The 21,731-nt window shown below is 60.1% G+C and overlaps 1 protein-coding gene across 1 annotated transcript in view; it reads left to right on the forward strand.

The window, feature by feature from the left end:
- The window catches only part of SSPO (SCO-spondin), a 57,017-nt gene that overhangs the window by 5,910 nt on the left and 29,376 nt on the right, over positions 1-21,731 (forward strand). The window contains 41 exon segments of the mRNA XM_025379868.1: positions 202-319; positions 869-1,044; positions 1,129-1,356; positions 1,533-1,698; positions 1,922-2,156; positions 2,897-3,086; positions 3,201-3,295; positions 3,552-3,808; positions 4,159-4,293; positions 5,445-5,641; positions 5,743-5,870; positions 5,959-6,068; positions 6,419-6,568; positions 6,665-6,758; positions 6,850-7,019; positions 7,263-7,496; positions 7,692-7,913; positions 8,371-8,607; positions 9,390-9,481; positions 9,562-9,793; positions 9,905-10,057; positions 10,154-10,294; positions 10,387-10,569; positions 10,689-10,839; positions 11,420-11,573; positions 11,675-11,729; positions 12,862-12,966; positions 13,279-13,497; positions 13,607-13,734; positions 14,438-14,582; positions 14,662-14,812; positions 15,340-15,412; positions 16,156-16,213; positions 17,700-17,870; positions 18,154-18,297; positions 19,600-19,818; positions 19,903-20,067; positions 20,802-20,981; positions 21,082-21,204; positions 21,330-21,459; positions 21,543-21,668. Coding sequence (XP_025235653.1) covers positions 202-319; positions 869-1,044; positions 1,129-1,356; positions 1,533-1,698; positions 1,922-2,156; positions 2,897-3,086; positions 3,201-3,295; positions 3,552-3,808; positions 4,159-4,293; positions 5,445-5,641; positions 5,743-5,870; positions 5,959-6,068; positions 6,419-6,568; positions 6,665-6,758; positions 6,850-7,019; positions 7,263-7,496; positions 7,692-7,913; positions 8,371-8,607; positions 9,390-9,481; positions 9,562-9,793; positions 9,905-10,057; positions 10,154-10,294; positions 10,387-10,569; positions 10,689-10,839; positions 11,420-11,573; positions 11,675-11,729; positions 12,862-12,966; positions 13,279-13,497; positions 13,607-13,734; positions 14,438-14,582; positions 14,662-14,812; positions 15,340-15,412; positions 16,156-16,213; positions 17,700-17,870; positions 18,154-18,297; positions 19,600-19,818; positions 19,903-20,067; positions 20,802-20,981; positions 21,082-21,204; positions 21,330-21,459; positions 21,543-21,668 — 6,440 coding nt within the window.

Below are 21,731 nucleotides of genomic sequence, written 5' to 3' on the forward strand. Positions count from 1 at the left end.
ACACACATACACACAAACATCCATGCATGCCGGCCCATGGTGAGGACGAAGCCCCTTACCTGGCAGACAGTCTGGCTGGCCGGAAGGTGAGCACCTGCCTCCAGGTGCGTGCTGAAGGTGGTCTGTAGGGAAGGTCTCCAGAAGCCTCCCCAGAGAGAGTCGGCCCGCCTGGCCCCACTGAATTCCCCCTGCCCGCCCCAGGACTATGTGAAGGGACAGCTACTGATCCTACTGGAGCATGGGGCCTGCGACTCTGGGAGCTGCCTCCGCGCCATCTCTGTCTCCCTGGAGGACACCCACATCCAGCTCAGGGACTCAGGTAGCCTCTGCTCTGCACTCTTGGCGCGGTCCCAGGCCTCCTGTCACTGCTCCCCCTCCACACTACCCTATGGCTTTGGAGTCCAGACACTCTTCCCCAGAGTCCTGCACCTGAGCACACTGCCTCAACTTCCCTGGCCCTCTCATCTCTGAAACAGACACACAGAGTCCTGAGGAGAGATTCCATGGCATCTTCTGCCCCGTCCTGGGGTCAAATACAAGTCATGCAGCTATGAGAGCTTGAAAGGCCTCGAGGCATGACCAGACCGGGCAGGCCACTCTCAGCAGGGTCCCTCCAACCCTCCCCAACCAGCTCCTGGCTCACCATCTAGCTCCTCCCACACACTGATCATGAGGGTGAGGGATTGGAAAATCTGTGTGCCAAGGGTCATCCTTGGGCCACAGGGGTAGGGAGCTCAGGTGGACACTTTGGTTGTCCCCAGCAGCCCACCCTGACACGGGACCTCCTACTTCCCACCCAAGCTCCTTCCCTTCTCGAAGCCCTATCCTTCCACGTGCCCCACCCCCATCACCAGGTCCCCTGTTCCAGGAGCTGTGCTGGTCAATGGGCAGGACGTGGGCTTGCCCTGGATTGGCGCTGATGGCCTCAGTGTGCGCCGAACTTCCTCTGCCTTCCTGCTGCTGCGCTGGCCTGGGGCCCAGGTGCTCTGGGGACTGTCTGACCCTGCAGCCTACATCACTCTGGACCCCCGCCATGCCCACCAGGTGTGCCAGTGAGGCAGGTGTGTGGCTGAGCAAGGGTGCGGTGGGACTGCATTCGGCTGTCTTACACGTGTGCCTGTGGCCCAGGTGCAGGGTCTGTGTGGCACCTTCACCCAGAACCAGCAGGACGACTTCCTGACACCAGCCGGAGATGTGGAAACTAGCATTGCTGCCTTTGCTAGCAAGTTCCAGGTGGCCGGCAAGGGAAGATGCCCCTCTGGGGACAGTGCCCCGCTCTCCCCCTGCACCACCCACTCCCAGCGCCACACCTTCGCAGAGGCAGCTTGTGCCATCCTGCACAGCTCTGTCTTCCAGGTAGCTGGGTTGGGCTCCTCCCACATCCGTAAGATGGGCCAACACCTTCCCTGCCCTCCGCCTGGGCTCTTAGGAGGGTCAAGGAAGACCACACAAGCCTAGGGGTGCTATTGGGGACCAAGGGGATGTAGACTCCATGGAGGAGAAGTTGACCCATTTCCCCATCTCCTCCCAAGGAATGCCACAGGCTGGTGGACAGGGAGCCATTCTATCTGCGCTGCCTGGCAGCCGTGTGTGGCTGTGACCCTGGCAGGGACTGCCTGTGCCCGGTGCTGTCTGCCTATGCGCGTCGCTGTGCCCAGGAAGGTGCCTCACCTCCCTGGAGGAACCAGACCCTCTGTCGTGAGTTCGCTCAGCCCAGCCAGCCCTACCCAGGCTCCTCCCCTCCTCCCTAGCCCATCCCCCTTCCAGGGATGGCTGGGGGCCCGGGGTGCATCACTACCCTTGGCAGACTGCTGGGCTTTTCTTCCTGCAGAGGCACAGGGGATGTGGGTGTGGGGTTCAGAGGGGGTGGAGAGAGCCAGCGGTGGCTATGCCCCTGACCTGTGTGTGTCCCTGTGCCCAGCTGTTCTGTGTCCTGGTGGCCAGGAGTACCGAGAGTGTGCCCCAGCATGCGGTCAACACTGCGGGGAGCCAGAGGACTGTGGGGAGCTGGGCAGCTGTGTGGCCAGTTGTAACTGTCCTCTGGGGCTGCTGTGGGATCCTGAGGGCCAGTGTGTGCCCCCCAGCTCGTGCCCCTGCCAGCTCGGAGCCCGTCGCTATGCCCCTGGTAGTGCCACTATGAAGGAGTGCAACCGCTGGTGAGGGCAGCGACCTTTGGGGCAAGAGGAAGAATGTGGGGATGAAGAGGTAGCTTGGGAGATAACGGGTGGAGTGTGCAGCCTTGTTGGTGGCAGCATGCACGCTGGAGGTGACAGAGTGCTGATCACTTCCCCTTGGTCGTGGGGCACTTTAGGGTCCATAAAGCACTTTCCTGTGCATCATTTTATCTAGTTTTACTTCCTACCATAACCTAATAAAGTAAGAAGTGGAAAAATTGTTCCCATTTTGCAGATGAGGAAACTGAGGCTCAGATAGACTAAAGAGCTTGCAGAGTCACACAGCTTGTTCAAGAGAAGTGAAGGCAGATTATGGATCTGTGCAGGCAGGACCAGGATCCAGGGTTGATGAAGGTGGGGGCTGAGGATGCAGGCTTCAATGCAGCCCCTCTCCTACCTGGGCTAGGAGTAGGGTGGTTCAATACCTCTGTCCTGCTCCAGAGCCTGGAGGATGGCCCTATTGGAGCTGGGACAGAAAGGGTGACAGTGTCTATCCCAGGCATGTCAGGGTGCTGGAAACAGTCCAGCTCCCTGTGTTAGTGACTGGGTATTGGGAGCTGAGATGGACAGGTCTCCAGCATCAGGGCTGGTTTTCACTCAACATGATGGGATCTGGACACCTGGGAACCCAGCAAGCGTCTGGGTTCCTGAGATTCTCACCAGGTCAGATCAGGTCCCTGGAGGCTTAGACTTGCCTCTTACTCCTTCTCAACCTCCTGCAGTGTCTGCCAGGAAAGGGGCCTCTGGAATTGCACAGCTCACCGCTGCCCTCCACAGCAGGCATTCTGCCCCAGGGAGCTTGTCTATGCCCCTGGTGCCTGTCTCCTCACCTGTGACAGCGCTACCGCCAATCACTCCTGCCCTGCAGGCAGTGCTGATGGCTGTGTCTGTCCGCCCGGCATGGTGCTGCTGGTGAGTCCAAGAAGGAGCTGCGTAGGAGAACAGGATGGCCTTCCTTAAGCCAGGGCACTGCCCTGCTCCCCTCATGCCCCTACATGGTGCCTTTTGTTCCTGCCCTCTGCCCAGGACGAGCGCTGTGTGCCTCCTGACCTCTGTCCCTGCCGTCACAGTGGGCAGTGGTACCCGCCCAACGCCACCATCCAGGAAGACTGCAACGTTTGGTATGCGCAGCTGCCGTGACCTCTAACCCTTTGGCCTTGTGGCCCATGGCTCCCCACACATCATCCTTCCCTCCACCAGAAGGGGTTGGGGTGGTGGGGGCTGGGGTATTCAGACTGGCCTGGGCCAGAGGACCTTGCAGGACCCCTCCACCCCGAGGGCTGCTGAAACTGCCTGGAACCTGGACCAGCTGCCTCCCCTGGATCCAGCCCCAGGGCCCTGTCCTCAGTGACTCTGTCTCCCCCACCTTGCCCATAGCGTGTGCCGGGGCCGGCAGTGGCACTGCACAGGCCAGCGGTGCAGCGGGCGGTGCCAGGCATCAGGCGCCCCCCACTATGTGACATTTGATGGACTGGCCTTCACCTTTCCCGGGGCCTGCGAGTATCTGCTGGTGCGAGAGGCCAGTGGCCTGTTTACAGTCTCTGCCCAGAACCTGCCCTGTGGGGCCAGCGGTCTCACCTGCACCAAAGCACTGGCCGTGCGTCTGGAGGGCATTGTTGTGCACATGCTCAGAGGTGGCTGCAACATTGAAGGGTGACATTGCCAGGGAGGGGCACACCTGTATGGCTTCCCAGCTGTGCAAGGTGGGCGGGGATGGGGTTCCCTGTGTCTGCCCACTGTTGGCAGGCTCCTTACCAGGCGTGGCTGCCCTCCATGCCATGGGGTTGGTGCCTCTCCTCTTGGGTGGGACTCATAATACCAGAAGGCTCCCAGAAATTAAGTCCCAGAGAAGTCTAATGACGTGCCCAAGGTCACATAGGTAGAGAAGCAAAAGAAGGGCTCAGTGGGGGAGCTAGAGAGCCTCATGAGGATCTGGAGGACCCTCTCCTCCAAGTAGGGCCTGAATGCCTCTCTTCCTCTACAGGCCGGGCAGTGACAGTGAATGGGCTGAGCGTGACGCCCCCCAAGGTCTACACAGGCCCCGGGCTGAGCCTGCGTCGTGCTGGCCTCTTCCTGCTGCTCTCAACCCGCGTGGGCCTCACCCTGCTCTGGGATGGAGGTCAGGCCCCTGCCCTCCCTCAACCATCAGACCCGTGCCCCACCTTAGCACTATAGGGTTGGACTCACTCCAAGTTCTTTCTCCCAATGCCTGACCCTCCCTCCTCCTGGTCTCCCTCCACTGAGCCCCTGACACCTCCACAGGGCAGATTTCTAGGCTGAGAGCTAGGCCGACAGCCAGGCTAGGACCCTGAGCTCTCACTTTACCTCCCTGCCTGGCCGGCACTCGCCCTGCCCCATGCCCAGCCCAGTGCCACCCCTACCTTCCAGTCCATGCAAGAGGTCCGAGTTCCCAAATTAGGTTTTTTGCCAGGTGCAGTGGCTCATAACTGTAATCCCAGCACTTTGGGAGGCTGAGGCGAGCAGATCTCTTGAGTCCGGGGCTTCGGGACCAGACTGGGTTGAACATGGCAAGACTCCCTGTCTATAAAAAACACAAAAATTAGCCGGGCACAGTGGTGCGCGTCTGAAGTCTCAGCTACTTGAGAGGCTAAGGTGGGAGGATTGCTTGAGCCTGGGAGGTTGAGGCTGCAGTGAGCTGTGATGACCCCTCTGCACTCTGCCTGGGCAATAGAGCGAGAAAAAAACTTTTTTAAAAAATTAGGTGTTCATAATTATCTTTTTCATCATTATGAAAGCAATCCTTCCACACCAAGGGAAACATTGAGAAAATACCAAGTTTTAGAAAGGCAAAATGAAAATAAATATCCTAACTTCCCATCACCCATATAAGCAGTTGGTTTATATGTCATATCTAACTGCTTCTGCAGAACTGACGGAAACCCAGATAACCCCCATATAGACTTGGCTCTGAGCCGCTGGGCCGCCCTCCCAGCCTGCCGCCACCGAGGCTGGTGCTACTGAGTCTCACAGTCCATCCTGGAGTGTGGTTTCCCGGAATCTGACCTGATGGAGAATTTCCCCCCCCTCCAGCCCTTGGCTTGGTGTTAGTTAGGAAAATAGGCTCCTACTTCCCACCTTGAGCCCCCTAAATGTAGGTCTCTTCATTTATCATCGCCAATCATCCCCCCACAAAAGAGGTAACCACACCTCCTGGTGGGTTGGCACCTGGTGGTGGTAAAACAGACCCTGGGTCTTCTGGCCCAGATAAGGGCTTGTGGCATCACTTTTAACCATGCTGCCTGCCACCAGGGACTCGGGTCCTGGTGCAACTGTCTCCTCAGTTCCGTGGTCGTGTGGCTGGGCTGTGTGGTGACTTTGATGGAGATGCCAGTAATGATCTGCGGAGCCGCCAGGGCGTCCTGGAGCCCACAGCTGAACTGGCCGCCCACTCCTGGCGCCTCAGCACCCTCTGCCCTGAGCCAGGAGACCTGCCACATCCCTGCATGGTGAGTGAGGGTGGGAAAGCAGGAAGGGAGGTTCCTGGAGGCAGGGCTGGGGAGGGTGTCCGCTAGTCCACTGTGCTGGAGACGCCACCCTGTGCCTGCAGGTGAACACACACCGGGCTGGCTGGGCTCGGGCCCGCTGCGGGGCGCTGCTGCAGCCCCTCTTTGCATCATGCCACGCAGAGGTCCCCCCGCAGCAGCACTATGAGTGGTGCCTGCATGACGCCTGCGGGTAAGGAGGGGACAACCTGGAGTGGGGTCGAGGTGAGGGTGCCAGGACGTGCAGAGGGGGTGCCGGGACTGAATACTTCCTCCCACAGCTGCGACTCAGGGGGTGACTGTGAGTGCCTCTGCTCGGCCATTGCCACCTACGCAGATGAGTGTGCCCGGCATGGGTACCATGTGCGCTGGCGTAGCCAGGAGCTCTGCCGTGAGTGTGCCCTGCCCTCAGTCCCCAGTACTCAATCCTGCCACTGCCACAGGCTCAGCGTCTTGAAAGAGCTTCTCCTGTCCCACAAGACAGCCGTTCATTCATTCAAGGGCAAGCTGTGCATTGAGTGCTTACTCTGTGCCAGACGCTTTTCTAGATGAGCCATGTATGCAAGAACGGCTGCTGAGTAGAGCTGACATGGTACACATAGGCCCAGGGGGGTCTTGTCCAAGGTCTACACCAGATGCCCCGTGCCCTCCATGGTGGTCACCTTGGGCAGCCAGCCTGGTGTGGTTGCATCCTGCTGCCCTTGTGCCTCGGTGATCCAAGGCTGTCTCTTCTCCTCCCAGCCCTGCAGTGTGAAGGGGGACAGGTGTATGAGGCCTGTGGCCCCACGTGTCCCCCTACCTGCCATGAGCAGCATCCTGAGCCCGGGTGGCACTGCCAGGTGGTGGCCTGTGTGGAGGGCTGCTTCTGCCCCGAGGGGACTCTGCTGCACGGTGTGTAGAGTGACAAAGGGCAGAGGGGAGGGGCACTGAGACTGGGAAGGGGCCACTGTGCCCTTTTGCTCTGAGCCCTGTACTCTGTGGCCTCAGGAGGAGCCTGCCTGGAGCCAGCTTCCTGCCCCTGTGAGTGGGGCAGCAACTCCTTCCCGCCGGGGTCTGTGCTGCAGAAGGACTGCGGGAACTGGTGAGTGGGGAGGTCACCTTGGGGGGCACCTATTGAAGGAGCACTGGGCCAAGCCCAGCCTGTGGCTGATCCCAGGATGCTGTGTGCTCAGCACGTGCCAGGAAGGTCAATGGCGTTGTGCGGGTGACGGTGGCCACTGTGAGGAGCCGGTGCCTGGCTGTGCAGAGGGAGAGGCCCTGTGCCAAGAGAATGGGCACTGTGTGCCCCATGGGTGGCTTTGTGACAACCAGGACGACTGTGGCGATGGCTCTGATGAGGAGGGTGAGTGTCTTTGCTCATGTGTGGAAGCGACAGGGTTGGTCAGTCCTCACACGTGTAACTGAGTTTCCTGGGGCCAAGGCAGCTGTCCTGGAGTGGCTTCTTTAGCTGCTGCTCCCATTGCCAGGGACTATCTGTGGCTTGGAGGGATGAAGGGAAGAGAGGGTGTTCTGGTCCCTCTGGGGTTCAGGGCTTCTCTGGGCCCCTACAGCAGCGTCCTGAGCCTGCCTGCTTGCCCCGTGCTAGGTTGTGCTGCCCCAGGCTGTGGGGAGGGGCAGATGACTTGCAGCTCCAGCCACTGCCTGCCCCTGGCCCTGCTCTGTGATGGCCAGGATGACTGTGGAGATGGCACAGATGAGCGGGGCTGCCCGTGCCCCCAGGGCTTGCTGGCCTGTGCCGATGGACGCTGCCTGCCCCCGGCCCTGCTCTGCGATGGGCATCCTGACTGTCCGGACGCCGCAGATGAGGAGTCCTGCCTGGGTGAGTTGTCCCCACCCTGGAAACCAGCCCACCCGGCACTCCCTCCCGCAAGGCCCATCTCAAGAGCCCCGACTTCGCCTCCCCGCTCCTTTGCCAGGTTCCTGCTATGAAGTTGGTCCTCAGGGTGTGGGAGTTGGGGCACCCCAAACAGTACAGGGCAGTGCCCCAGGGCCAGCTCTTCTTTTCTGGCTGCAGGGCAGGTGACCTGCGTCCCCGGGGAGGTGTCCTGTGTCGATGGCACCTGCCTGGGGGCCATCCAGCTGTGTGACGGAGTCTGGGACTGCCCAGATGGAGCCGATGAGGGGCCGGGACACTGCCCCCTACCTTCTCTGCCCACGCCTCCTGCTGGTACTTTGCCTGGCCCCTCCCCTGGCTCCCTGGACACTGCGCCAAGTTCCCTGGCCAGCGCTAGCCCTGGTGAGTCTCCTGGAGGGAAGAGGTGGGAAAGCTAGTGGCCAGAAGCCTGGGGGAGAGGGGCATGGAAACCTCGGAGAGAGGCATTTGTGGCGCTGCTCTGGCATGGGAAGGAGCAAAGCACAGTGGGAGACTCCCGAAGACACTGGAGTGAATGAAGTGGATGGCGTTTGAAAGAGTCTACACTCTTTCCTGGCGTTCAAGGCCTCCCTCCCAGCTGCAGGGAGTCTCGTGGAAATTCTTGACCCAGGGGAGAGCTTTGGGAAAACCAACAGGGCAGCAAAATGCAGGAGGGATTGTTCTCAGGAACGGGTTGCAGGTGGGTTAGGGCCAGGCCCAGGAAATGGCCAAGGAACTTGGAGCAGGGAGGGGAGCGGCGGCGTGGAAGGACTGACCTGTGTGCGGTTGGGATGGGAAGGGCGCTCGCCGGCGGAGGATGCAGCGCGGACGCTCCCCGCAGCGCCGCCCTGCGGCCCCTTCGAGTTTCGGTGCGGCAGCGGCGAGTGCATCCCGCGGGGCTGGCGCTGCGACCAGGAGGAGGACTGCCCCGACGGCAGCGACGAGCGCGGCTGCGAAGAGCCCTGCGCGCCGCACAACGCGCCCTGCGCCCGCGGCCCTCACTGCGTGTCCCCCGAGCAGCTGTGCGACGGCGTGCGGCAGTGTCCCGACGGCTCGGACGAGGGCCCCGACGCCTGCGGTGAGGCTCCCGCGCCCCCGGGCCGTGCGCGGCCCCCCGCTGGCCAAGCCAGCTGGCCCACCTCTTCCCGAGCACCACCCCCACCTTCGCCTCCTGAGGTACAGGTGGGCGCGGCAGCCAGAGCGATTTAGGTTTGGGGGGCATGCGAGGCTGGGCCGTGTTTGCGTTCCTTTGATCTTTTTCGTGAAACTTTATTTGAAATGTTTTTGCCCTCCCACCTAGGCCCAGGGGAGAGAAGAAAGGGGCTTTGTCTTTGCCCACACTTGGCCAAGAAGGGATAAGAGGGTGGGCAGAGGCTCTGCGGGGCTGGGGAGTGTGTCTGTTTGGAGGGGTCCCGCCATCAGCGATTCCCCACCAGACCTGAGCACACGCTTTGTGTCACTGCAAGCCAGCCTTTCAGGTCCTGCCTACCTCCCCCTAGAGGGAGCTGTCCACAGGCCCCAGCTCCTCCCAGGCTGGCCTGCCCTGCTGCCTCCCATCCACCTTCCTGCCCCTCTGCAGGGAGAGGGCAGGAAGGGATAGGAGCAGAGCAGGACATCTCATGGTGCCCGCAGGCTCCACCCAGCTGCCTCCGTGCCCTGGCCTCTTTCCCTGTGGTGTGGCTCCGGGGCTGTGCCTAACCCCTGAGCAGCTCTGTGATGGGATCCCAGACTGTCCCCAGGGCGAGGACGAGCTGGACTGCGGTGAGCACGCTTTGTTCCCTAAGGGAGGCCCTGCTGGCTGGGCCCGGGACGCAGCTCACACCCCCTGCTCACTGTGTTTTTTCTCCTCTTCTTTCTCAGGGGGGCTGCCAGCCCCAGGAGGCCCCAACAAGACAGGGCTTCCCTGCCCAGAATACACCTGCCCCAATGGCACCTGCATAGGCTTCCAGCTGGTGAGGATGGGAGTAGGTGGTGGAGGCGGCAGTGCCATGTTGCCCCCAGCACAGGAGCCGTGACCCCACTCCCTCCCCAGGTGTGTGATGGGCAACCTGACTGTGGAGGGTCAGGGCAGGCAGGCCCCTCTCCAGAAGAGCAGGGTTGTGGGGCCTGGGGCCCCTGGAGCCCGTGGGGACCTTGCAGCCGGACATGTGGGCCCGGGGGGCAGGGCCGGAGCCGCCGCTGCTCCCCACTCGGCCTCCTGGTGCTACAGCACTGCCCAGGGCCTGACCACCAGTCTCAGACCTGCTTCACAGCAGCCTGCCCAGGTGAGGGGCTGGGGTGGTGGGGCCTGGATAGAGGAAGAGAGAAAGAAGGCCACTAGGCCTTCAGCCCTCACCCATGGTCCCCACTGCCTTCCCTGTTCCCCTGCCTCGCAGTGGACGGTGAATGGAGTGCCTGGTCCCCCTGGTCTGTGTGCTCTGAGCCATGCGGGGGCACCATGACACGGCAACGGCAGTGCCACCCACCCCAGAACGGGGGCCGCACCTGCGCTGCACTGCCCGGAGGCCCGCACAGCACCCGCCAGACCAGTGAGTGGAAGAGAGGATGGCACTGCTGGTGGGAGGCCGTCACCTCTGCAGAGCTCCCTTCCCTGACCTCTGACCTCTGCTTCCGGCTTCTCTCAGAGCCTTGCCCTCAGGACAGCTGCCCCAATGCCACCTGCTCTGGGGAGCTGATGTTCCAGCCCTGTGCCCCCTGCCCACTGACCTGTGATGACATCTCTGACCAGGTCATGTGCCCACCTGATCGGCCCTGTGGCAGCCCAGGTAAGGGGGCTCTGGGCCCAGGCGCTGGCTCCAGGGTGTGCGTCTGTGGCGACAGCCCTCTGCATGGAAGCCTCATCCTGGGCCCCCTCTAGGCTGCTGGTGCCCAGAAGGGCAGGTGCTGGGGAGCGAGGGGTGGTGTGTGTGGCCCCGGCAGTGCCCCTGCTTGGTGGACGGCGCCCGCTACTGGCCCGGGCAACGCATCAAGGCCGACTGCCGGCTCTGCATCTGCCAGGACGGGCGGCCCCGACGCTGCCGACTCAACCCGGACTGTGCTGGTGAGGCCCTTCCCTCGGGGTCCCTAGTCCTCTCCCTGCGCACCCACCCTCCTTCAGGCCCACCTCCCAGCTGTGCATCCACCACCTCCTTCAGGCCCTGACTCTTGGCCCTCCCTCAGTGGACTGTGGCTGGTCCTCCTGGTCGCCCTGGGCTGAGTGTCTGGGCCCCTGTGGAAGTCAGAGCATCCAGTGGTCCTTCCGGAGCCCCAACAACCCCCGCCCCTCCGGCCGAGGTCGCCAGTGCCGTGGCATCCACCGCAAGGCACGCAGGTGCTCTGTTCCCCACCCACTGGGGGACCTGCAGGGACCTTGACCCGCACCCCACCTCCCACTTAGAAAGCTTCCTGTGTGCCCCTTCCACATCTACCACACAGCCCCAGTTTGGAACCCCTGCCCTGTGTCCCTACCTGTCTAAACCCCGGGAATCCCAGAACCTCTTTGGGGACTGCTGGCCTCCCCCTTCTCTAGTTTTATGCTTTCTAGGTCTCGAAGGTGGGTAGATGGAGCCCGCAGATGCAGCTTCACAAACTCAGCTTGAATTCCTGGGCTGAGGCTTGCAGGGGGCTATTGCCATAGCTGCCTCCCAAGCCTCCTCTGGGACCTGCTGCGCTGGCTGCAGTGTTGGCACAAATTGCTTCCCTGACCTTCTTCTGGGCCAGTTGCAATGTCTCAGGTGCAGAGGCAGAGTGGGCTTATAGGGTGACCAAATGTCTCAGTTTTCCCAGGACTTTCTCAGTTTTATCACAGAAAGTCCCAAGTCCCAGGAATGTCCTCAATCCAGGCAAACCAGGAGAGTTGTTTACCCCGAGCAAGCCCCATCACCAGGTCAGGGATATCCCTCCCTTCTCAGGTGCCAGACGGAGCCCTGTGAGGGGTGTGAGCACCAGGGCCAGGTCCACCGTGTCGGGGAACGCTGGCGTGGGGGCCCCTGCAGTGTGTGCCAGTGTCTGCACAACCTCACCGCACGCTGCTCACCCTACTGCCCGCTCGGCAGCTGCCCCCAGGTGAGGGCATTGGAGTGTGTGGTGGGCAGAGCTGGAGGGGTGTGGAGGCTGGTGGAGTGGGTTGGAGATAGGCAGGCGGCCTGACCTCTGTGCCTCTGCAGGGCTGGGTCTTGGTGGAGGGAACGGGAGAATCATGCTGCCACTGTGCCCTACCTGGTGAGTGTGCCTGGGAAATGACAAGGAAGCCCCGGGGGAGGACAGTTGGTGGGATCACTGAGAGGGAACCGGGGCACTGAGCGGAGGTGGCTGGATACCCCAGCCTCAGGGTGGCAGGAAGCCTGAGTTCTGCATGCCAAGGGAAGGAGGGGCCTCAGGGTGGGAAGGGTTCTCTCTGCCCTCCCTCTCCGTCCGCCTTGCCTTCCTGTGCTCTGGGGGCTTTCTGCCTCCCCCATGGTGTCACCTTTGAGGTGTTCTCTTTCCTCTGGTTCTGTTCAGATCTGGTTGCTCTGGTTGTTTTCTTTTCATCTTAGAACAGCCAAGACAAAGTTAAGTCGGACTTTTCAAAAGTATCTTTGCCTAGAAATGAGTTATAAATGAAATAAGAAAATACAAAGGCTTGAAATGGATGCATTTATGGGTCCAGGTTTCTTTCTTTCTTTCTTTCTTTCCTTTTTTTTTTTTTTTTTTGTTTTTGAGACAAGGTCTCACTCTGACACCCAGGCTGGAGTGTAGTGGTGCGATCTCGGCTCACTGCAACCTCTGCCTCCTGGCTTCAAGTGATTCTCATGCCTCAGCCTCCCGAGTAGCTGGGGTTAGACATGCACCACCATGCCCAGCTAATTGTTGTATTTTTAGCAGAGACAGAGTTTTGCCATATTGGTCAGGCTGCAGCTTTCTTATCCTAAAAGTGCATCCACAAGTTGCTGAGGTTAAAACAGAGCCAGCATACTCAGTTGCACAGGTTGTTCACTGTGCAAGTTAGCTGGTGATTGGGGCCTAGACTCCAGCCCACAGAGCTGCTTTCATCCAGAGGCAACCCCTTTCTAATGCCCATGAAGGTGACTTTTTGGTGTCAGCACCCCTGGGTTAGGAACTGCAGTTGCTGGGTCCTGGGCTGAAAATAGTTTCAGGCTGGCAGTTTTACTCTATGTTCTCTAAATACTCAGTGGACATGAAAGCCCCCGATTCACACCAAGGGAAGGAGGAGGGACCTTTCCCAGCTAGGAAGTTGTTCCTGGGAAGTCAGCAGGGAGAAAGTGCTCAAGAAGTGGGGAGAGGCCTGAGTGCTGGGCCAGGAACTGTGAGCCTCTTGGTCTCTGTCTCCTGATCCTGAAGTCTCCTCCCACAGGAGAGAACCAGACAGTCCAGCCCATGGCCACTCCCGCTGCAGCTCCGGCTCCCAGTCCCCAGATCGGATTCCCTTTGGCCACTTACATTCTGCCTCCACCAGGAGGTAAGGGATGTGTGCAGTGGCGTGTAGTGCTGAGAGGGGCCACGCTGCCCAGGGATTGTCCAATCTGGGAGGGGAAACAGGCCCTCAGGGACATCCTCCTTGCCCTGCACGTAGTGGATGGTCATCCTAAGGATCTGGGAGTCATCCTATCTTAAGTTGCCTCTCTTGACTCTTCCCTCCCTGGGCCAAAGTCACCCGTGTGAGCCTTTCACATCCCCTAGCTCCCCGTGCAACTTCCTCACCGTGTCCCTGAAGACTCCTGCCACCCTCTGTCCTACCCTACTCCAGCCTGTCTCTCTCTTCTGCACCCAGACCCCTGCTATTCTCCCCTGGGGCTGGCAGGACTGGCCGAGGGGAGTCTGCATGCATCGTCCCAGCAGCTGGAACACCCCACCCAGGCTGTCCTCATGGGGGCTCCCACCCAGGAGCCCAGGCCTCACGGATGGCGCGCTGGAGGGCATGCTTATGCCAAGTGGCACACTCAGCCCCATTACCTGCAGCTGGACCTGCTTCAGCCCCGGAACCTCACTGGTCAGTGAGGAGGGCAGTGCTTGAGGGGAAGCAGTGATGATGGGTGGGGGGGCAGGTGTAGCTCCTTCAGCTCTGACCTCTGCTCTTACCCTGGCCCCTCCCTCCCCAGGCATCATAGTGCCAGAGACTGGCTCTTCCAACGCGTCTGCCACCAGCTTCTCACTCCAGTTCAGCAGCAATGGTCTACGCTGGCATGACTATCATGACATCCTGCCTGGCATCTTGCCCCTGCCCAAGGTACCACCCGCCCAAGGCCGATGGGGCCAGCGGCCCACCATGCCCTTTTGTGGGTTCCATAGTCTTTGTCCCCAAGGGCCTTCCAGTCTCCCTGAGGGGCATGGCCTGCATTCGATGCTTGTTGAATACCTGGTGAGTAGCAGGGACTGTGCTCTGTGGAGCTGAGGCTTGGGTGCCACTGTCACATGGATGCTGGAAACCATCCAAGTGGCTCAGACTCAGGGCAGGTATGTGAAACCTATGAGGGAGAGAGGGTATGGAGACACCAAGTTCACTGAGGGCCTCTGGGAGCCCAGACCCACGCAGGTCTTTGTGGAGAGCAGCCTGGGCACAGCCCTCCCCTCAGGGGGTTTGCATCCTTCCCGGAGACAAACCGCACGAAGCGGTGGGAATCAGTCCATGCTATGTGTTAAGTCTTAGCTGTTTCAGGAGCACCTGCTCTGTGCCAGGTGCCGAGCCAGGCCCTGGGGACACAGCAGTGAACAGGACCTGGCCTTTGCCCTAGGGTCACCTCCAGCTCAGCAGGAGGAGCTCAGTCCAGGACCAGCTCTGTCCAGCCTTGAGAGCCCAATTCCTACTGCCAGGGTGGGGGGCATGGCTCTGGGGTGGCCGTGAAAACTGGGGAAAAAGTGGGGTCACTCAAAGTCATGAGGTCAGCCTGAGAAAGAGGTGAAGCTCAGTCAGCAGCATCCTCTGCCGGCAGCTTTTCCCCAGACACTGGGACAACCTGGACCCTGCCGTATGGACTTTTGGCCAGATGGTGCAGGCGAGGTTTGTCAGGGTGTGGCCCCGCGATGCCCACCACAGCGATGTCCCCCTGCGGGTGGAGCTGCTGGGCTGTGAGCCAGGTACAGGTTGCACCCGGGTGGCAGGGCAGGAGAGAGAGGGGCCATGGGAGGAGCCCTCAGCCATACGTCCTCCACACAGGGTCCCCACTGGCACCTCTGTGCCCAGGGGTTGGACTCCGCTGTGCCAGTGGTGAGTGTGCCCTGAGAGGGAGCCTGTGCGACGGTGTTCTGGACTGTAAGGATGGCTCGGACGAGGAGGGCTGTGTGCTGCTACCTGAGGGCACTGGCAGGTATACTGTGGCCGGCTGTGTGCAGCTCACGCCCTTGGCCTGGCCTTCGAGGGGACAGCCATGTGGGAGGGGCCCGACGCTGCCTTCACCCCCCAGGTGCCCAGACCCTGCATGCTGAGGAGCTGCAGCTGGGTGCCTTCAAGGCCCTTTCCCACCTGGATTCTAGGATTCCCTGCCTTTCTCATAGTTGATGCAGGGGTTCTCCAGGTGTGGGCCCTGGACCAGCAGCATTGGCAGCACCTGGAACTTGTTAGAAGGGCAGGTTCTCGGGCCCGCCCAGACCTGCAGGGGTGGGGCACAGTAATGTGTGTCTTACAAGCCCCTCAGGTGATTCTAACCCACGGTCAAGTTGGAAGCTACTGTTGGGAACATCACCTTTGTCCAGCCTCAGTGGGCAGAGTCCTTCCTGGATGCCCACCCCAGCAAAGACCCCAGGCCCAGCAAAAGCACACTGATGCCCCTGCCTGGAAGCAGGGCACTGGTGCTGGCAGGGCCCCTGGAGCCCTTTTGGCTATTTTTCTCCCCAGATTCCATTCCACAGCTAAGACCCTGGCCCTCTCCTCCGCTCAGCCGGGACAGCTGCTGCACTGGCCCAGGGAGGTGAGTGTGGAGCCTTGGGCCCAGAGGGTGGAGTGAGGGTACAGGGACCTTGCCTCAAGGCCTCACCAGCCCTGCTCCTGCACCAGCCGGCGGCATCTCCCCTCTCCGCAGCATTTCCTCCTGTGTGTTCCCTGGTACTGCTCTCAGGAGGCTTCCCGGTGCCTGGCAGAGGGCTGAGGGCTGGGGCAACACAGAGATGCAGAGATGTGCAGGCAGAGCGAGGGCCCAGAAGGGTTTGGGGACAAGAGAAGCCTGAACCTCTGATAGGGAGCTTATGCCCACGGGGCAGGCACCAGGGCATCTGGTGCTCAGAGCCGAAAAGAGCCCTGTGCCCGGGTCCCCAGGGGCTTCCGGGACAAGACTTGAGGGCTGGAGAGGGGTGTCTGTAGTGTGGAGAAGAAGGCGCGGAGCATCTTCCTACCTGGAATAGCCTGGTCAGGAACCCAGAGTGTGTGGGTGGAGTGGGGGGGACATGTGCGTTGGATGGGGGAAGGGGAGTTTGAGGGGCAAGAGCTGAAATGGATCACCATGGTGGGCTGCTGAGAATAAAGTCCCTGAGCTCCTTGAGGGCAGTGGGCTGGTGCCTGGAAGCGCAGTTGCATCCTCAGCTCTGCCCTGGGCTGTGGGGAAGATGGACAGGAAGCAGTGCTGGGACTGTGAGCGCCCAGGCTGTATCCTCAGGGGATGGGAGCTGCCCTCAGGGCCTGGGGCTGTGCAGGGTGCTCAGCCCTCTCCCTCTGCAGGGCCTGGCAGAGACTGAGCACTGGCCTCCCGGACAGGAGTCCCCCACGTCCCCAACAGGTGTGTGCACAGACTCCAGACCCCCCCAAACCCTTGTCCCACCTGTTCTTCCAGAGCCAGGGGCAGTTACATCTCAGGGGTTCAAATCCCCTTACCCCTGACTTCCCCACAACCGAGAGAGTCACAGGGTTGGCTCAGGGAGGAGACACTGGTCACTTTGGACATGACCAGGTCCTGCCCCTGCCCACTCCTTGGGATTCCAAGGTATGTGGGCTGCAGGTAGGCAGGGCGGGTGGCTCCAGGCCAGCTCCCAGGACGGAGCCTGTGCCCAGTAATGTGGCTGCCTCCCCAGATGCCTTGTCAGGACATGTCTCCCCCATGGGGGTGGGAGGCCACTTGACTGCACCCTGCACTCCCTCTGCTCACCATCCATAGAGCCAGGCCCCCCTTTCTGAAGCATTTGCTGGCAGCAAATATTTCTTAAGTGGGCACGGGGGTTGGATGTGGTCATGAAGTTGGCGTGCTCCTGTATAAGAAAGGAAAGGGCTCTGCCTGGTTGTGAACCGGCCTCCCTGGAGCTACCTGATTATTCACCTCCCTGCTAGCCAGCAGACAGCTGCCTCCTGGAGGGCCTGCTGTCCTGCGGGGATGGGGGGTGGTAAGAGGGCTTTTGGTGTGGGGGAGTTCCTGCCCTCATTTCTAGCCCCTATGGGAAGGACCTGGGTGGGGCTTGGGGCAGCAGGGGCTGGAGAGGAAGGAGGGTGAGGGCGCCGGGGCTGCTCTTTCATTCTGGCTCATCCTCCCCTGTGCCTCACCGTGCCACCTGCCTGGGCCTCAGCTTTTCCCCATCTGTGACACTAGAAGGCCTTATAGACAACTGTGGCCCCTCCCTGTGAGTTCTGATGGAAGTTATTCAGAACCTGGCCGGACTGTTTCTGTGTCTTTTGTGAAAAGCAGACAAAGCAATTGATTCTACCCCTCAGATCCATAACATGCAGACCCACGGGATACATTCTAATTTCATTCTCAGTCTGGTTCTAAAAAAAAAAAAAAAAAAAAAAAAGGCTGTCTTTGAATGCATCTCTTGCCAGAAAATGAGACTCTTAACTCTTTTCACTGTAGCTGCCAGGAAGCCCAAAATCAGTTTGTTGTTGTTTGTTTGTTTACAACAGAAACAACGAACTCACCCTGAGTCTATGGTAGTGTTTACTCCCTCTGCTGCTGTGTTAAAATGACCTCAGTTCTTTCTCTCCCTAAATATCTTATTTTATGGTGAGTTTGAACTTGGAAGTTGCCATGTGTTTCTTTTTGGGGAATAGAATAAAAATCTCAGATCAAAACAAGTCTTCTACTTTCAGCCAAAGCCCTTCTTGTGCTCCTTGGATTTTTTTGATCCGAGGCCTCTCAGAAGGTGGGGTGTGGTCTGCAGTACCTGTGATTACTTTGCACCACCCAGAAGCCTGGGATACCCTCTCAAGGGCCCCCATCTTCCTTTCCTGGGAAGGGGAGCTGGGTAAGCCTCACCTCCCTCCACCTCCACCCACAGAGATAAGGCCCGTGAGTCCTGGCCCAGCCTCTGGGGTACCTCACCATGGGGAATCCATGCAGATGGTGACCACCACCCCCATATCCCAGATGGAGGCTAGGACCCTGCCACCAGGTATGGCAGCTGTGACGGTGCTGCCCCCACGCCCAGTGACTCCAGCGACCCCTGCTGGTAAGACACCAAGTCCTTCTACCTGTGTGCAAAGCCTCTGTGAGCCCACCTTCCTTGTGAGGGGGACAGAGGCCCTTTGTTCAAGATCACACAGCTCAAGGTCATTTTGGGGAGGACCCAAGTGTCCTAGCCCAGTTTACCCTTTTTCTATTATCCCAAGATAGGCAGAGTGAGGAATAGCAGATGCCAAGAGGAGGGAGGTTGGGGGCTTCAGGGAGGTGATGAAGGAGAAAGGATAGGGCAGGCCAAATGACTGGTCAGCCAGCTATGGTGGTGCCCACAGGCCAGAGCGTCGCCCCAGGGCCCTTCCCACCTGTGCGGTGTGGCCCCGGCCAGATGCCCTGTGAGGTGCTGGGCTGCGTGGAACAGGCGCAGGTGTGTGATGGCAGGGAGGATTGCCTCGACGGCTCCGACGAGAGGCACTGCGGTGAGCTGCTGGAGGGCCTGCCATCCTGTGGGTAGGGGGTGGCACTTATCCTTCAGTGTAGGAAGGTGTCTGCCCTCGTTTATAGCTCATATTGGAAAGGATTTTGGAGAGGCTTGGGCAGCAGGGAATGGAGAGAATGGGTAAAAACAGAAGTGTGCGTGTCTTTGGGTATGGTCAAGATTGGGAATAGAACAGGCCTTGGGTCTCAGCCTGTTTTATAAAACCTGTTTGACCTTTGAAGAGACTCATCTATTTACTCACCCATCCAACAGTCTACCTACCCCTCTATCCATCCATCCATCAGCCACCCATCTTTCCGTCTACCCACCCTCCCATCCACTAACCCACCCACTCACCCACCCATCCATCTATCCATGCATCCATCCACCCACCCACCCACCCACCTACCCCTCTATCCATGTATTCATCAGCCACCTATCATCCATCTGTCTACTCACAAATCCATCCCTCAATCCATCCACCCATCCAGCCAGCCACCATGCATCTATCTACCCATCCATCCATCTATTCACCCATCCATCCATCCATCCATCCATCTAAATCCACCTACCTACCCCTCTATCCATGTATTCATCAGCCACCCATCCAGTCAGCCACCCATTCGTCCATCTACCCATCCATCCATCAATCCACCCATCCATCTACCTAGACATCTATCCACCCATCCATCCATTCATCCATCCACTTACCCCTCTATCCATTCATCTGTCAGCTACCCATCCATCCACCTATCCATTCATCCATCCATCCATCTGACACCCACCCATGCATCTATCAGCCACCCATCCATCCACCCATGTATTCATCTACCCACCCCTGTATTCATCCATTCATTGGCTACCCATGCATTCACCTACTCACTCATCTACCCATCCATTCATCCACCCATCCATTCATCCATTCACCCACCCATCTATCCACCCATCTTTCCATCTACCCATCCATATATCCATCCATTCATTTATTCATCCATCCATCCATGCAAAGTAGATCACTGTGATCAAAGCTTAGTCTTCCAATCATGACCAAAGAAATCAAATGTTAATCACAAGAATGGCCACCCCAGGGAGTATACATTCAGAAAAAAGGTATCTAAGCATCTAGAATCTCTGTGTGAGAGCTTGTATAGACCAAAGACTCCATGATCTCACCAACACGTCGTGGAATGAAGCCTGCTCATGGGATGCAGGAGGCATTAGTAGGAAGGGGAGGCCAGGGGCTCCGGTCAGCAAGCTCACTTCGGCTCTTGGCCTGAGTTAATGGGCTGAGTGTATCATCCAGCCGGGAATCTACTTATGTGGCTCCCTTCTCTCTCTGCCTTGTGAGCAGCAAGCACTGTGCCCTTCACGGTGCCCACCATGGCCCTGCCTGGGCTTCCAGCCTCAAGGGCCCTCTGTTCCCCAAGCCAGCTGAGCTGTGGCAGCGGGGAGTGTCTGTCTTCTGAGCGGCGCTGTGACCTGCGGCCTGACTGCCAGGACGGCTCGGACGAGGATGGCTGTGGTATGTGCCAGCAAGGGCAGGGGCAGCCCTGAGGGCCCCCTCCTGCATGAGCCCCTCTGAGCCCCAACCCCCATTCCCCTGCAGTGGACTGTGTGCTGGCCCCCTGGTCTGTCTGGAGCAGCTGCAGCCGCAGCTGTGGCCTGGGCCTCACCTTCCAGCGCCAGGAGCTGCTGCGGCCTCCTCTGCCAGGGGGCAGCTGCCCACCTGACCGGTTCCGAAGCCAGTCCTGCTTCGTGCAGGCCTGCCCAGGTAACCCTGCACCCCAGCCTTCCCTCAGGAAAGCCCCTGCTCCCAGAGGGAAGTGGGGAAGCCCCCCATCCAGTCTCCTCAGGAACCTTCAGGTGGGAAACCTGGGGTGGGTTTCCATCTGAGACCCTCCCAGCCAGCCCTGCCCCCCTTTCCTGCCTGAGCCGAGACTCAAGTTCTTGTGTATAGCCTGGAAATAGTGGTCATTCCTGCCTCAGAAGGCACTGCAAGGATTAAGGGAGATGACGTGTGGGGGTGTTTGGAGCCGGGCCTCAGGTGTCAGCCAGCTGTGCCACTTGTCCCTGGGTGCCATGCTGAAGGCCTTGTCGCTCTTTTATTCTGTCAATCCAAGGGAGTGGCCCTCAGCCACTTCTATGCATGGCAGAGAGGGGCTCCCCATACAGGGGCCTCTTCAGCCCCACCCTGGCTCCTCCCTGGTTGTGATGGCCCTACAGCTGCCATCAGGGCAGCTCTCCCCAGGATTCCCACAGTCCCAGCCCCTTCCCGGGGAGCAGAGCTTTTGTCCTGGGAGGCACCTACAGCCCTTTCTCCAGGCACCTGCCACCTAGGGGAGGTTTTCTGGGACAGAAGAGGAGCTGTGGAGTGCCCAGGGCAGGGCCCTTGGCTGCCTTGCTGGCCACTGCCCAGGCTGGGGAAGGAGGGGAGCCCTGGCTCCGGCTACTCTCTCATAGCCTGTGTCTCCTGGGCCCCTCCTGATGGTCTTCCTTCCCCAACAGTGGCTGGGGCATGGGCCATGTGGGAGGCCTGGGGGCCCTGCAGTGTCTCCTGTGGGGGTGGCCATCAGAGTCGCCGGAGAAGCTGTATGGACCCCCCACCCAAGAATAATGGTGCCCCCTGCCCCGGGCCCTCCCAAGAGAGGGTACCCTGTGGCTTGCAGCCCTGCTCAGGTGGCACAGGTAAGGGTGAGCTGGGCTGGGAGCAGGGAGAGAGCACTGTGGGCATGAGGTAGTTGGACCTCCCAGCACTCAGGCTCACCTAGTGCCCATCTCCCACCAGACTGCGAGCTGGGCCGTGTGTATGTGAGTGCTGATCTGTGCCAGAAGGGGCTAGTGTCCCCGTGCCCACCCTCCTGCCTGGATCCCAAGGCTAACAGAAGCTGCAGTGGGCATTGCGTGGAAGGTGAGGCAGACCTGGCCTGCAGGGAGACTGTGGGGTGCCCACCCAGGCCCACCAGCCCCCAGTCTCCAGCTTCCCCTCACTGCTGTGCCCCTTGGGGCTGAGTGCCCTCTTCCACACACACCCAGGATGCCGCTGTCCCCCGGGACTCCTTCTGCATGACACTCGCTGCCTGCCCCTCTCTGAGTGCCCCTGCCTGGTGGGCGAAGAGCTGAAGTGGCCGGGGGTGTCCTTCGTCCTGGCCAACTGCAGCCAATGGTGAGGGCGGCCGCGCCAGGGAGGGCACTGTGCCGGGGTCTCCCCAGCCCTGACCAGTTCCTCAGCCTCTCCCTCCCCTGCAGTGTGTGTGAGAAGGGGGAGTTGCTGTGCCAACCAGGGGGCTGCCCCCTGCCCTGCGGCTGGTCAGCCTGGTCCTCCTGGGCTCCCTGCGACCGCTCCTGTGGCTCTGGAGTGAGGGCCAGGTTCAGGTGTGTGACAGCGGGTGGGCGGCAGTGTGAGAAGGAATGGTGGGGGCCAGGGAGGCAAGGAGC

This window comes from Theropithecus gelada, chromosome 3 (genome assembly GCF_003255815.1).
Source record: "Theropithecus gelada isolate Dixy chromosome 3, Tgel_1.0, whole genome shotgun sequence".
Lineage (NCBI taxonomy): Eukaryota > Metazoa > Chordata > Mammalia > Primates > Cercopithecidae > Theropithecus > Theropithecus gelada.